Raw genomic sequence first — 15,024 nt, forward strand, 5'->3', positions numbered from 1 at the left:
AGCCTGAGACATAATAACCTGTGGCCCACAACATCATTATCTCTGTCTCTCCCTCTCTCTATATTCTGTCCTTTCTAGTCTGTCTGTCTGTCCCTCCCTCCTGGTCCTTTTCCCTCACTCCATTATTCCCTATCTCTGCATCTCTCTGCTATGTAGCAGTGATCATAGCTGAATGAACCTGTAGAGTCTTAATCAGAGCCTTGGCAGAAACATCCCTTACACCACCCCAATCATCTCCTACACACACACACGCACACGCATAGCAAACACACACGCACACACTAAACAAACACGCATCCTTAATGTGACACCAATCATCTCCTCCTCATCTCAATGAGCGCCCCACCTTAAAATAACACACGAGACACCCTCCTCTCCACTCAATCAGCTTCAACAGTGTGTGTTTGTGTTGAGGAGGGGGTTGGGGGGGATTCATTTCTCTATTTATCTCAGTGACCTGAATTAAAGCGTAACCTCCCTGGCCCCCCAGCCCCTCCTGTTATCTTTTCATCTCCCCCGCCCCCTCCTGTCAGGGTAGTGTGTGTATTGATAATGGCCATTAGCATATTTATGATCATTGCCAGCCTCTTATTGTTTGTGTGGAACATTAATCTTCATCTGATGCCTAGCGACTGACAGCTCAATCTAACAGGCCATCACCGGGCACACACACACCCTCATGTTGAGGAGGGGACATTGTCTACTGGAAAACACACGCACACACAGACCTCAACGCAGAGACTTCAACACATTGACAAACCAGACTAGAAGACGGGCATTGTCTTTCTGCAGCAAACACACACATGTGTACAAATACACACACACACACACACACACACACAGGAAGACAAGCATCTTTGTGCTACACACACACACACACACAGTGATTGACGTTCACCCCAGTGTGTGTAATCAGGTGAGGTTGTTCTCTCCAGCTGAGACGAGGGCATGCTGGCATCACGGTTGGCGTGCTGATGGTTCCTCTGTACCAGGCTGGGCCCACTGCTCCCCCAATCAGCCTCAAACCAAGCCCACTCTGGGAGACAGCCTGTGAGTGGAGACCACCAGTATGACACCCAGAACACGTCAAGATTCAAGACTAGATAAATATGACCAGTTCTATTCACAGTAAAGATGACAACTCCTATTCTACAATACAGTATTAGATCTGCGTCTCACTGTCTCTCGAAGTCTAAGCCCTCTTTTCAGCAGCAGTCCCTGTAGCCTACTGGAGACTGGGTAGAATTAGTCCTATAATGTCTCTCCTTGCAGAGCCATAAACATAGAGTTTATTGAGGCTATCTATAACACGCCACTATCAGACATTGTTGATAGCTTTATTAAAACCTCCCAGAGATGGTTATTTTATGTCACTGGACTAAATCACTTTTACACAAAGTTTGTGTGTGTGTGTGCTTGTGTGTGTGCATGCAGGTGCATATGCATGTGTGTGTGTGTATCTATCACTCCGAAGGCTCTGCAGAGTTAACAGTTACGAGGTACAGTATATGCTAATATATTTCAATACTTTATAGAAGCAGTAAAATCTGAAATCCATAATTTGTTAACGTGTTCCATGTAAAACAGCGCTAAAAGACGTCCCTTGAATATCAATGCAGATTTGCTTTGTTTAAACAATCTATCATTGCCACACTACAGGCCTGCAGCGTGTTCTCTTCTCTGCATTAACCCTTTACACTGAAGACGACATTACTCATCCCTTCAAGGGACATTTGGAGGACAGAATTACCAGAACTACCTACATCCTAGACCAGTGGTTCCCAACCTCTTTAGGTTACTGTACCACCAACTGAATGTTGCTCTGCCTGGAGTACCCCTGAAGTACCCCCTAATGTGCATTTTACCAGTAAGCATATGGTCTCATGAGTCTTCTCAAGTACCCCCTGTGGATAGGCCAAATACCCCCAGGGTCCTAGTACCCCTGGTTGGGAACCACTGTCCTAGACAATAGACAAATTCAGTTGACCTTTCATAAGTGCACATTCCCTCTCTGAGTTGGAGCAATCCTTGTTACTTCTCTCCACTCTGGGTTGGAGGTGAAATGGTGGCGAGATGTATAGGTGTATGTGTTCTCTCGGGGCTCTAGCCCAGCGGTCTGTGACCAGGTGAAGGCTTGTAGTAATGAACTTGTTTGTGATTCGCTCATCATCTCCATTTAGCCCATGATTAACACCCAATCAGAACACATGATTAACACCCAATCAGAATACATGATTAACATCCAATCAGAGAGCGGGGTTAAAAATACAGAGTTAATCTTTAATGTTATAATAACGAGGGTACATGCTCTCAAACTGCCAACAAAACAGATATACACACATAAACACACACACACACCGATACATCTCACCTCTGCTTCCCCCTCCCCCCACCACACAGTCACACTCACACATATGCATCTATAAAAACCCAGCACACATACGCACACAGACACCTATACATCTTTCAACCTCCGCCCCGATCTCTCCTGGTGTCTGTGTGTGTGGAATTAGAGCCTATTTAAAACCAGCCCTGCGGTCTCATTAATTAATTAAGGCTGGGTGCAGGTAGCTCCTGGGCTGTGGTTATCACTGGAGCTCAGGACACACCGTGTCTCAATAACAGAATTACACTACCCCACCACAGGGCTCAGAGGAGGAGGGAGGGAGGTGGGAAGGGAGGAGGAGGGACTGACTGACTTGACGGCTTTGAGGGGCAGACACAGACAAAGTCAGACAGACAGACAGTCAGACAGAGAGACAGACAGTATCCTGCTTTAAATCACTGTGTTTATGAGCTGCTGATAGCCCAGGTGGAGGATGGAGGATCCGTTCACCACACTTCGTCTCCCACCCCCTCATCCCACCCTCTCCTCTCCCCGTGGCTCCAGTGTGTGTGTTCTCTCCCCGTGGCTCCAGTGTGTGTTCTCTCCCCGTGGCTCCAGTGTGTGTTCTCTCCCTGTGGCTCCAGTGTGTGTGTTCTCTCCCTGTGGCTCCAGTGTGTGTTCTCTCCCTGGTGGCTCCAGTGTGTGTGTTCTCTCCCTGGTGGCTCCAGTGTGTGTTCTCTCCCTGGTGGCTCCAGTGTGTGTGTTCTCTCCCTGGTGGCTCCAGTGTGTGTTCTCTCCCTGGTGGTTCCAGTGTGTGTGTTCTCTCCCTGGTGGCTCCAGTGTGTGTGTTCTCTCCCTGGTGGCTCCAGTGTGTGTTATCTCCCTGGTGGCTCCAGTGTGTGTGTTCTCTCCCTGGTGGCTCCAGTGTGTGTGTTCTCTCCCTGGTGGCTCCAGTGTGTGTTCTCTCCCCGTGGCTCCAGTGTGTGTGTTCTCTCCCCGTGGCTCCAGTGTGTGTGTTCTCTCCCTGGTGGCTCCAGTGTGTGTTCTCTCCCTGGTGGCTCCAGTGTGTGTGTTCTCTCCCTGGTGGCTCCAGTGTGTGTTATCTCCCTGGTGGCTCCAGTGTGTGTTATCTCCCTGGTGGCTCCAGTGTGTGTGTTCTCTCCCTGGTGGCTCCAGTGTGTGTGTTCTCTCCCTGGTGGCTCCAGTGTGTGTTCTCTCCCCGTGGCTCCAGTGTGTGTTATCTCCCTGGTGGCTCCAGTGTGTGTTCTCTCCCCGTGGCTCCAGTGTATGTGTTCTCTCCCTGGTGGTTCCAGTGTGTGTGTTCTCTCCCTGGTGGTTCCAGTGTGTGTTATCTCCCTGGTGGCTCCAGTGTGTGTGTTCTCTCCCTGGTGGTTCCAGTGTGTGTGTTCTCTCCCTGGTGGTTCCAGTGTGTGTTCTCTCCCTGGTGGTTCCAGAGTGTGTGTTCTCTCCCCGTGGCTCCAGTGTATGTGTTCTCTCCCTGGTGGTTCCAGTGTGTGTTCTCTCCCTGGTGGTTCCAGTGTGTGTGTTCTCTCCCTGGTGGTTCCAGTGTGTGTGTTCTCTCCCTGGTGGTTCCAGAGGGCCTCTTTAGCCTCCCCTCCTAGCAGGGTCTCTAAATCACCATGGTAACAGCCCTCATCTCCTGCTAATTCCTCTGCTCACTGAAACATTGACTGAACACACACACTCGCGTTCACAAACACACCCCTCTCTGTGGCATTGCATTTGCAGTGGGTAGATGACAGTTGGATTTGGAGTGTGTTGGATACCTGGCCTGATACACAACAGTCTGGGACAAAAGAGAAAAAGAAAGAACTTGACAACAAAACAAGAAGAGTTGGTAAACTAGCTATGTGTCCTCTGACTGTTTTATTGAGACTTGAGGAATGTCAATAAGAGCTCTTCTAGAGGCCAGTAACAACAGACTGACCAGCAGACAGCATGACCTTCTATACAGCACACACACTCCTAATAACCAACACACAGCAACATCTCCTAATAACCAACACACAGCAACATCTCCTAATAACCCAGAGACAGACAGCAACAGCAATGTACAGGCCAAACATTCCCTCATTGTGAAAAGTAACTAAGGTCTGAGAGGACAGAGGTAGTGGCAAACATCCTGCTTATCGATCTGTGGCTGCCAACTGGCTAATGGCGCTCGGTGGCATGCGCAAACACACATAGTAGCATGAGTATAACACTACAGATCCATCCTAGTGGTTGTGTAGCTCTTGTTCATTAAGCCCTTGGTCACCCACACACACACACACACACACACTTCTGGAACTGAGGGCCGGTGCTGGTATTGTTCCGACAAGCCCCGGGGCAGTATGGGTAAACTCGTTACTCTTTCGTTAATTGGAGCCGAGATTCCATCCCTCCATTCCCTCAGCAACCTCTCCTGGGGGAACAATGACTAATTGTCTAGAGTCCTCGCACCTCTACATTACCCCCCCTCCCCCGTCTCTGTCCTCCAGTAACCTATTTTATCCCTACATACCTAGCCCATCCACCTCTGCCTGGCTCGAGCTGCAGTAGGATGAAGTTGCACCAATGAGATGCTGATCTCTGGTCAGTTTCCCATTCTTTGGTTCGGATTTAAGCTAGGATTGAGAGAAGGTAAACTGATCCTAGATGTGTTTATGGGCGACTTCTACAGAAAGCTGCTCCGCTACCACACTCCACCCCTAGCCCAACACGCTACAACCCCAGCCCATCCCAGTCTCTGCCTCAGCAGAGGTGTCACTGGGTCAGCCTGAGGATGTACCCGTGCAGCTGGTCTGAGAAGGCCTCCAGGGAGAACTTCTCCTGAACCCGCCTCCTGCCAGCCTGGCCCATGTCTCTGCGGAGCTGGGGGTCTCTGAATAGCTTCTCCATGGCCAGGGAGAAGGCCTCGGCCGTGGGCTCACACAGGAAGCCCGTCTTCCCGTCACCTACACTCTCCAGAGGCCCTCCAGACCTCACAGCAATGACGGGACAGCAGCAGTACATGGCCTCCACTGGCACTATCCCAAAGTGCTCTCTGCTGGGCGTGTAGAGAACGCCCGCGCTGCCCCGCAACAGCGCCACCTTCTGGCTGTCTGAAGGAGAGCGCAGGAAGGTGACAGAGTCCTCTACTCCCAGCCGTGCCGCTAGCTCCTTCAGCTCAGCGTAGTGCTGGACGTTCTCAGCGACGCGGCTGTCATACCCCCCTGCCACCACCAGGTGGAGTCCTGCCTGGTCCCCCGGGGCGAGGTGGGCCCTCAGGGAAGAGAGGCTCTCCAGGGCCAGACCCAGGCTCTTCTTCCTCTCATAGCGGTTCAGGGACAGGAAAAGGCAGGACACGCCCTCAGGGACCAAGCCCCCCAGACCCTGCTCCATCTGCTCCTTAGGGGGCCGGTCAAAGCTGTGTGTGTTGAGGGAGGGGTAGAGGACGTCAGTCTGGACCCCATCCAGGGTACGGAAGGTCTCCCTGAAGACCCCTGCGGTGAAACAACTGTTCACCAGAACCTGGGACAAGAAACATCAGTCAGTGATATCTCATCAACAAGGGCAGAGGAGGGAGATCGATTGAGAAAATCAAAACTAGCGCCCAATGAAATGAATGAAACTGTTGGTATTTTGGACTCTTAAGATCTAATCCTGCTTTCTCTGGTTCTATCCTCTCACCATATCAGCCATGCCAGTGGTGAGTTCCTCCAGTCTGTCTATGGGGGCACGGTAGAGCTTTTTCAGAGCTGAGCCTCTCTGGGTCAGGAGCTGGTCTGGGAAATGACAGTAGAACAGAACCTTTTTCCTCTGACGAGACAACCTCAGGACCGGGATACACACCGACACCTGTAGGAAGAGAGAGAATAGAGTTATATCTACTAGAATCACAACTACAGAAAAAAAAAGAGTAGTCTGAAGGTGAGAGTCAAAATCAAAAGGTAATGGACTGAGTTATGCTGAAGTGAAAAGAAAAGAATAGAGAAACAAAATAGATGGTGTGTCACCAACCTGATCACAGAAGACCACGTCGTACTCTACTCCACTGAGGAAGACCAGGTAGAGAGCTACGTAGATCATCCTGAGGTAGGCACACAGGGCATGAAGGTACCCAAACACACTGGTGGGCAACCAGTCACCCACACAAACCTGGAGATGACAAACAGGGTCAGATAGGAATGCAGTGTTTGTGTTATAACACTGTTATTAGATTACACTGTTACAGACACCCACCACGTTCAGGTCTGGGTCCAGTGTCTCTGAGAAGCAGTGTGTGGGGTCATGGTGGGCCGTCCAGATCTGAACACTGCAGCCGCGAGAGCGTAGAGCTACAGCTGCATCCACCACCAGCCTCTCTGCACCACCTATACCCAGGTCTGGGTGGAGAAACACCACCCGCACCATCCTGGAGGAGACAGATAACATGCTTAAAGAACCCTGATGACACTGACAGGTTGACAGGTGCGTCATCAACATGGGGCTTCTTCAGAAGGGGCAGACAGTACTAATACATTCAATACAACGTTACAGAATGGAGGACATTATTGACATGGCAGAGAGGTGGATTATTTAGTCTACAATGAACCCATAGAACGTTGTCCCATTGAATTGGCTAAGCGCCAACATCAGCTGACTGTCATGTTGTTGAAACAGATAATAGCCATTTCTAGCCGACAGCTACACTAAACACAGTGAACATAGAACTTATATCAACCTGAGAGTAGCTAGTATCACAGAGACCAGCTAGTATGCATTAGTTACTAATTCAGTGTGGACGTTGTCTGTCATAACTGTACCTTTCGCTCCTTGATAATGCAGTCTGTCCAACTTGCGTGTCCAGGAAACAGTGGTCAACTTGCTAACGCTTATATAGCACTGTGCCTGTTAATCGACATGATGGCTCAAATGTTCAATTTATTTCCAACGGCAAATCCCCCTGTGTTGAACCAAAATGGCGTCAGATGCCACCCTCTGCAGCACGTCGCTTCCTGTGAGACACGTCACCTCTCTCGGCACGCACACTTTTTATTTGCCTTTCGTTCAAACTCTAAAATTACATTAAACAAATTAGGAATTACAGTTTATTATTTTAAATAAATACTTTTGACCTTGATATTATATATTAATCTATAATTTGTAATAAATTGAATCCGTTAGATAAAAATGTAAATTATGAACTATCTTGTTTCAGGCTTGACATAGGGCAACTAAAATGGTCCTTTATTCTGTAGTCGTGTCCTTTTTAGACAAGCGTCATCTTTCGGTGATCCCTTCTGAAGTTGTGGCGATTTGTGTACAGAACTGCTGCCCATTTGACGTGGACTTCAGTTAGAATAACATTTTAAATTTTCTTCTTCAGCTGAAGTCCCAAGTGCAACTTAAAATGGTAAGAATTCTGTTGGTATTTTTGTCAAATAATTTATACTGTTGCACACCTCTAACTTGGCTTTAGCCAACTGGTTAGCTAGGCAGCTAACGTTAGTTAGATAGCTCTCATTCAATTTAGCTAGGCATAAGAGACATTCAATTAGCCTCTGTTAGCTAACTAACATAGTACAATTGCAGGCATGATATTATAGTTACGTCTTATATTAGTCTTATTTTACATTGCTATTTTAAATTGTAATCATTCATTACCGGCGAGGTGACTGTCAGGTTTAGAAGCCATCTAAGGTAGCCAGCTAGCTAAAGTTAGGTTAGTTAGCATGATGATCCATGATCTATTTGTAGACGTGGCTATTTTTCGAATCAGCGAATCTTTATTCTATTATTTGTAAGACAAACAGTTATTGCAATGATATGATCATTTAGAATTGACATTTCTGACTACGCTATTCCTGGCGCTTTAGGGTAGTCACTCATCGCTGGTAAAGAGGGCCTCTAGTAGTAGCTAGAGTGATCTCCTATATATTTTGAGGAAGTTAGTTGATTGAGTGATTATCATTTCAGAGAAGACCACATCCAATGTGGGTCAGATGATCCAATGGTTAGTTTTCTGTTTTCTAATGTAATCTTAGTATTTTGTGTGTGTGTGTTTAACTGTGTCCTCTCTTACTCAGCCTGGACCAGCATCAAGTGCAACTAATGTCGGTGCAGGGAGCCGATCCCCCAGCAAGACAGTGGCCCCCCGCGCAGCAGGATCCACAGTCCGACAGAGGTAATCATTTAATAATAATAGAGCGTTTCGTAACAATCTCAAAGCACTTCAAAAGCAAAAAACACACAAGCAATACATCATGGTACACACACGCACTTTGTTCCCTGGCAGCAAGAGCCACAGTCTAACAAAGGGAGACGCACACAAAACCCCACCCAACGCAGCAGGATTTACAACAAACAAACACAAATAAGACTCCGGTCAGACTCGAGACATTACATACTGGTACCCTTAACCACCCTCAAGCATCAACATTACCGCTTAGCTCCAACCTATAACACATGAGTGCATTACTCAAATAAACTACAGATTAGCTAGACTAGAGGATGTGAAATTATGATTTGGGATTCCTCCCCTTCCCTGTCTCTCTTGACATAATACTGTAGGGAGAGTGATGGTGTTTAGATACCACTAGATAGATGTTGGCGCTTTAGGCTTAATCAGTATGTAATCAGCCTCGCTGTCATCAACATCATTACATCAACATTACCCATTACTACCTTCTCCCTCATTCACTCATTACCTCATTTAGCCCTGTTTAATCTCAGCTGATGAGTACAGCAGTTATGAATCACTACATCAGGACATTAACTACTGGAGCTAGTCTGAATGAAAACTGCCGTGGTAGAGAGAGTTAGGTACTGTAGTGTGTTCTACCTCCAACAGCAGTATTTTTCAAAACGCAGACCATCAAAAAATCTGCATTTTTAAACCATTTCACCTGTTTCATATTGAAAGTCAAAGTTTTTTTCTTCTTCAATAGAGTGATAAGGGGCATGCAACTATAGTTTTTCTTCACACAAAATACATTAGTGCAACACATCCGGCAGAGAATTGTTTTAATCAGATGTCAACAGAAGTGCAACGCTATTAGGCTGGAAGCCACACAAGTAAATTAGCTTACAATGAAAAAGCAAGGTATTTTTTGCAAAACCGATGCATGGCCATCATATTTTTTATGTTTATCATAGAAAGAATGTAGGCAGCTACATTTCCTAATGTTTTGCGTGAAGTTAATCTTGCATTTTAACTTGCTACTGAAGGAAAACTACAGAGAAAAGTATCCTACACATCAGTCAGAGCGCTGTCTGGTGATCCAACGACGAGAGCAAATATATTGTCAGAATGGAGAAGTGCAACTGAAGCACGAAGTTGGTCCTTTTACATTCATGATTTGGAGCGAACCCTGACTGAAGCGTAGCAGAATTAACAATAAGCATTTAAGATCTGCGTTTACAAAATGCAGCAAGATTTTTTTCCGGTGTTTTTATATTTTATATTCTGCATGAAAAAACACTGGACAGTGTCTGCGTGATTTTATGTCATTTCACACAGTGACGTTATCTTTGAAGTTATGGGTTCAGATATGGCTTAGAACCGCACAGTCACTGCAGAGGCAGAATTTCCCAGAGCCTCGGTGTTATGAAATCTAACCATCTGAGACTCAGGCAAGAAACAGGAGTAAAAGCAGGTTAATGTTTTCAGTGTGCAGGCAACTCTGTAAAGGTGTGACAACTTCTAAATGGGGCCTACAGGTCATATTAATGTCTCTAGTAACTAGCTTGTTGTCTCTTGTATTGATGTTATAGCTCACGTGTTGTCTCGTTGTGTGATGTCACAGGAAAGCAACGAGCAGCGGAACGCGCAGTGCAGGCAGGAGCACAGCGTCAGCGGGCGGCACAGGGGGCATGTGGCGCTTCTACACTGAGGACTCACCGGGACTCAAAGTGTGAGTGTATACGCACGCAAACACACGACCATACCCACACGTCCATACCCACACTCGACCATACATTCTCACTAGCATTCCTTCAAATGCACACACATACATCCATATAACGTTATATATACACACACACACACACACAGAGTAGGTATTGTCAGTGTTTATGAGGAAGAGCATGAATGTTTAATGGCAGTAAATGAGACTTGGGGGACTGAGGCTAAATGCTGATCAGACCCCAGGGTGTGTATGTTCCTGGAACCCCGTCCCCCGTCTAACAGACACCCAGTCAGTTCAGCTCCATACTGTTCCTAAACACTGGTGAACACTCCAGCTTTCTGACAGTCTGACCGCTTTCTGACCACTGTTCTATGACTTCTGGTCACGGTTATAGACTGACCACGGTTAGAGGTCTTCTCTACTCCACACAGTTCGTTGGCCAGCTGTAGTTACTGAGGGTGTTGCTCCTGTAGTCAAGGACAGACGGTTGTATGGTACGGTGGTGTGTATCGAGCGTGTGTATATCGAGTATGTCTCAGAGCTTCATTAAGATCCGCTCAGAAAGGTCAAGTCAATTACAGCCTTCAGAGAGGAGGAGGAGGGGGGTGGGGTTGGTATGGTAACGCTCTCTTCCCCCCCCACCCTTCCACTTCAGGGACGGAGCCTCTCTTCTCATCAAATCCTCATCAATGAATGCAGAAACACCACACATAGGACCACAGATCTACTGGCTCCCAGGCAGTGTTTCCCCTAGAATTGATCTTAGGTGGGGTGCAGAGGCACCCACATCTGCCAGAATGGAGATTTTCAATGAAGGCAACAGTTGAGGGCATGGGGTATCAGTGCTAGACAGTTAGGAGAGGCCTGCCCCACCTCAGTAATGCTAGGAGAAACACTGTTCCCAGTTCAATGGTAATAAGGCTGGTTAGAGCTCAAAGGAGCTCCATATAAACCACCTGTCTGACAGACCGACCACAGTCAAACTACTACAACACCAGGGTTTCTGTTGGCCGGTAATATACGACTTTTGGCTTCATTTTTTTGTTAAGCTGATAAATAAAATTGGCACCGGCCAATTGTCCAGGAGAAGAGAAAATCCCATTGCAAATAATGCCTTTTAGCCTATTAATTGATGGAAAACCAGTCGATGGAAATACATTTGACTGGTCATACTTATCGGTCTATAGGTTAATTTGCATAATTTAGTGGAATTAAATTGGCGTGTGTGTACATTTATATTAATTATGTATCTTTATCACATGCATAGGCTTACAGTATACAGACAGCCTTTGAGCTGAAAATCTGTCGGAGTAAATGCATCCGCAACGGAAGACAGGCTTCATCAGCATGTCACACACCACTTTACAATGAGCTGGAGGCAGTATGCATTTTTAAAAAATGTACTTAATTGTTTGAAACCTGAACGTTTTACTACATGTTATAAGGCATGTTTTACCTTGCTTCAAAGTAGCCTAGCCAAAATCAGACCATATCCGTGGAGGCAATTATTTTATATCAACTTTCTTTCATTGGCCAGTAGCCAAAGGCACAATGCTAGTCATATTAGCAACCCATGCTAGTTGTTGCATTTTAGCTCTCTCCTCTTTCAACATTTCTAACAGATATTTTAATCTCTGTCACATGAAACCTCTCGCATGTATGGTGCGCTTTTGACAACGGTGTTTTCATGCTAATTGCATTATGGAACGAACATTTGCTCGTAGCCTACTGCCTTGTGTGCATTGCTGCGCTGTAGCCTAGGCCTACTGGTTGGATGAATCTATCTATCGTCCCACAACTGTCCCAGAGTCAGTTTGGAATAGGCTATTTCTTTCTCGACAAGCTGACCAATAGAATGGGTAAACTAATAGATTGACATAGGCTAGTGATTTTGCTGTTTGTTACTCATCTTGTTGGCTGAGGAAAAGTAAATGTGGACAGTTATTCTAAAATCTTCAAAGTGTACATCAAAATCCGGTAAGAAGGACCGCACATCGTTGCATCCTGGACTTGCATGTTCTGTTAATATGAATTACCATGATCTAAATGTGATTTCTGTCATCCTGAGCACCGTGAGTGGATGCCCTAATCGGGTTACTCACCCAATGCATATGGGTCCCGTAAATTAAAATGCTTCAGGTCAAATGTCCGGAACCACATATTCCTAATGGAAACCCTGTACAACAATCAGCCCCAAGCTAATTCTCTCTCTCTCGTGCTCTCACTATATATACAAAAGTATGTGGACACCCCTTCAAATTAGTGCATTTTTCTATTTCAGCCACACCCGTTGCTGACGGGTGTATAAAATCGAGCACACAACCATGCAATCTCCATAGGACAACATTGGCATACCGAATGGCCTTACCGAAGAACTGTGACTTTCAACGTAGCACTGTCATAGGATGCCACCTTTCCAACAAGTCAGTTCGTCAAATTTCTGTAAGTTCTTGTGAAGTGGAAATGTCTAGGACCAACAACGGCTCAGCTGTGAAGTTGGAGGCCACACAAGCTCACAGAACGGGACTACCGAGTGCTGAAGCGCGTAGCACGTCAAAATGAGGTGGAATAATGGTCGGGCTGTTTTTTCATTGTTCGGGCTAGGCCCTTTAGTTGCAGTGACGGGAAATGTTAATGCTACAGCATTCTAGAAGATTCTGTGCTTCCAACTTTGTGGCAACAGTTTGGGGAAGGCACCTATACCTGTTTCAGCATGACAATGCCCCCGTGCACAAAGGGAGGTCCATACAGAATTGGTTTGTCGATCGGTGTGGAAGAACTTGACTGGCCTGCACAGAGCCCTGACCTCAACCCAATCGAACACCTTTGGGATGAATTGGAACGCCAACTGCGAGCCAGGCCTAATCGCCCAACATCAGTGCCCGACCTCCCTAATGTCTTTGTGGCTGAATGGAAGCAAGTCCCCGCAGCAATGTTCCAACATTTAGTGGAAAGCCTTCCCAGAAGAGTGGAGGCTGTTATAGCAGCAAAGGGGGGAACAACTCTTAATTTTCATGATATTGGAATGAGATGTTCGACTAACAAGTGTCCACATACTTTTGGTCATGTATTGCTCCAGAAGTGCATACTGTAGGGCCCTCAAACTCAACTCTGGACCTCGAAGCCAGTTCCACTGCATTTTTACATTGTTCCCCTCTATTCAGGGACTGATTTAGACCTGGGACACCAGGTGGGTGCAATTTAATTATCAGGTAGAACAGAAAACCAGCAGGCTCCGGACCTCATAGGGGAAGAGTTGAGTTCCCCTGCTGTAGGGGATTGGGCCAGTTTGGCATTGTGCAACTGTTTTCCGTGTGTATAGTAACTTGTGTGTGTCGTCTCTCCTCAGTGTATGTATAGTAACCTGTGTGTCTCCTCAGTGTATGTATAGTAACCTGTGTGTCTCCTCAGTGTATGTATAGTAACCTGTGTGTCTCCTCAGTTTATGTATAGTAACCTGTGTGTGTCGTCTCTCCTCAGTGGTCCAGTACCAGTGCTGGTGATGAGTTTGCTGTTCATCGCGTCGGTCTTCATGCTGCACATCTGGGGGAAGTACACCCGGTCCTAAACCCCGCCCCCTGACCCTTCACCATCTGACCCTGCGCCGCGGCTTCTGAACACATCGGACCTGGACCAAACAACCAACCAACCTGAAACCCCAACAACACTACTCGCCTGGCCCGGCGGGCGGTAGAGACCCAATCTGTCTGATGTGCGCATAGAGCAGGGCAACTGTCCAGTGTCCAACTCCACCTGAACTCCAGACCACCAGTGTGTTGACCCTGAGCACAGATCATCTAGGGCTGAATCCTAACATGAGAGACTCGTACTTAACTCAAACTGGCTGGTTTAGGTCCTATTGATGACAATTGGTGATTTATCTCCAGTTAGGATTGGGCACCTAGTCCCCTCATCAGGACTTCAGTAAGAATCTCTTTTTTTTCAGCCTGAATTAGAACCTGTAGATTTAGTTTTGTTAACATCATTTGTACAACATTGTATTGTGATATTGTACAATAAAAGGACTCAAACAGAATTAGTTGTGTGTGTTGGATGGAGTCCATATTAGCATTTACACTGTCTGTAAAACTGCTTCATGCAAATTCATGATCCTTGAGTGCCTCTCAGGATACCCTGTCTGCTGCCAATCGTGGTCTTTAATGTGTGGGTTTCCCATTGCCCTATAATGGAACATGTCCCAGAACTCATGGACACTGCCTTTTGGCAAAGTATAGCTCATTTAGGGTGGATCAACCAAAATGTCCATACTAGACAATTACAGAGCACCGTATACCTTTTGTCCAGATACTGTATGTACCAAGGGAAAGGTTTGATAGCCAACTTTCATATTAGGCTTCTATTCAAATGAGCTATTAATTCAAACATTTCCCATGGCACAATATGTGTGTGAGTGTAGGTTTCCTGCCAGGTACAGGCTGTATCAGGTATGGTCAGGGCAGCACCAGCCTTTTTTAAACGGCTCCTTGGGGACCCACAGACATTTCACAATTCTGTTGTAGCCCTGAACTAGCACACCTCATTCAGTTAGTCAAGGGCTTGATGATTAGTTGATAAGTTGAATCAGGCGTGCTAGCTCTGGAATAGTTCAAGGTATGGAAAGGGCTGGGGGTCCCTGAGGAGAAGTTTGAAAAAGCTTGCCTTACACCAGGGTCTCCCAAACTCGGTCCTGGGGTCCCCCCTGGGTGCATGTTTCTTTTTCTTCCCTAGCACTACACAGCTGATTCAAATGACCAACTCATCAAGCTTTGATTTGAATCAGCTGTGTAGTGTTAAGGCAAAAAACTAAACGTGCACCCTGGGGGGCAC

General features: G+C 46.6%; 2 protein-coding genes across 2 annotated transcripts; one reads left to right on the top strand and one right to left on the bottom strand.

The window, feature by feature from the left end:
• Positions 1–4,180: 4,180 nt before the first annotated feature.
• LOC311140844 (alpha-1,3/1,6-mannosyltransferase ALG2-like) lies at positions 4,181–7,159 on the bottom strand. Its single transcript, XM_084176107.1, has 5 exons — positions 7,114–7,159; positions 6,551–6,722; positions 6,329–6,466; positions 5,999–6,166; positions 4,181–5,839 (listed from the first exon to the last, which is right to left on the bottom strand). Exons 2-5 carry the CDS (start codon positions 6,719–6,721, stop codon positions 5,093–5,095), a joined length of 1,224 nt encoding a protein of 407 aa, XP_084032233.1. The 5' UTR covers position 6,722; positions 7,114–7,159; the 3' UTR covers positions 4,181–5,092.
• A 385-nt stretch (positions 7,160–7,544) lies between these two features.
• On the top strand, positions 7,545–14,233 carry LOC311139792 (protein transport protein Sec61 subunit beta-like). Its single transcript, XM_084174745.1, has 4 exons — positions 7,545–7,703; positions 8,377–8,474; positions 10,096–10,203; positions 13,678–14,233. The coding sequence occupies exons 1-4, from the start codon at positions 7,701–7,703 to the stop codon at positions 13,763–13,765; spliced, it is 297 nt and encodes a 98-aa protein (XP_084030871.1). The 5' UTR covers positions 7,545–7,700; the 3' UTR covers positions 13,766–14,233.
• The last annotated feature ends 791 nt before the right edge of the window (positions 14,234–15,024 follow it).

This window comes from Coregonus lavaretus (assembly GCF_964263955.1).
Source record: "Coregonus lavaretus genome assembly, chromosome: 13".
Taxonomy (NCBI): domain Eukaryota; kingdom Metazoa; phylum Chordata; class Actinopteri; order Salmoniformes; family Salmonidae; genus Coregonus; species Coregonus lavaretus.

Excerpts from the sequence above, each read along its gene's own strand:
- LOC311140844 (XM_084176107.1), bottom strand. The coding sequence starts at position 6,721 with ATGGTGCGGGTGGTGTTTCTCCACCCAGACCTGGGTATAGGTGGTGCA. Across the intron at positions 6,167-6,328 it reads ACGTGGTCTTCTGTGATCAG|GTGTCGGTGTGTATCCCGGT; the intron begins GTTGGTGACACA and ends CTCTTCCTACAG. Across the intron at positions 5,840-5,998 it reads CCACTGGCATGGCTGATATG|GTTCTGGTGAACAGTTGTTT; the intron begins GTGAGAGGATAG and ends TTCTTGTCCCAG.
- LOC311139792 (XM_084174745.1), top strand. Across the intron at positions 8,475-10,095 it reads GGATCCACAGTCCGACAGAG|GAAAGCAACGAGCAGCGGAA; the intron begins GTAATCATTTAA and ends GTGATGTCACAG. Across the intron at positions 10,204-13,677 it reads GACTCACCGGGACTCAAAGT|TGGTCCAGTACCAGTGCTGG; the intron begins GTGAGTGTATAC and ends GTCTCTCCTCAG.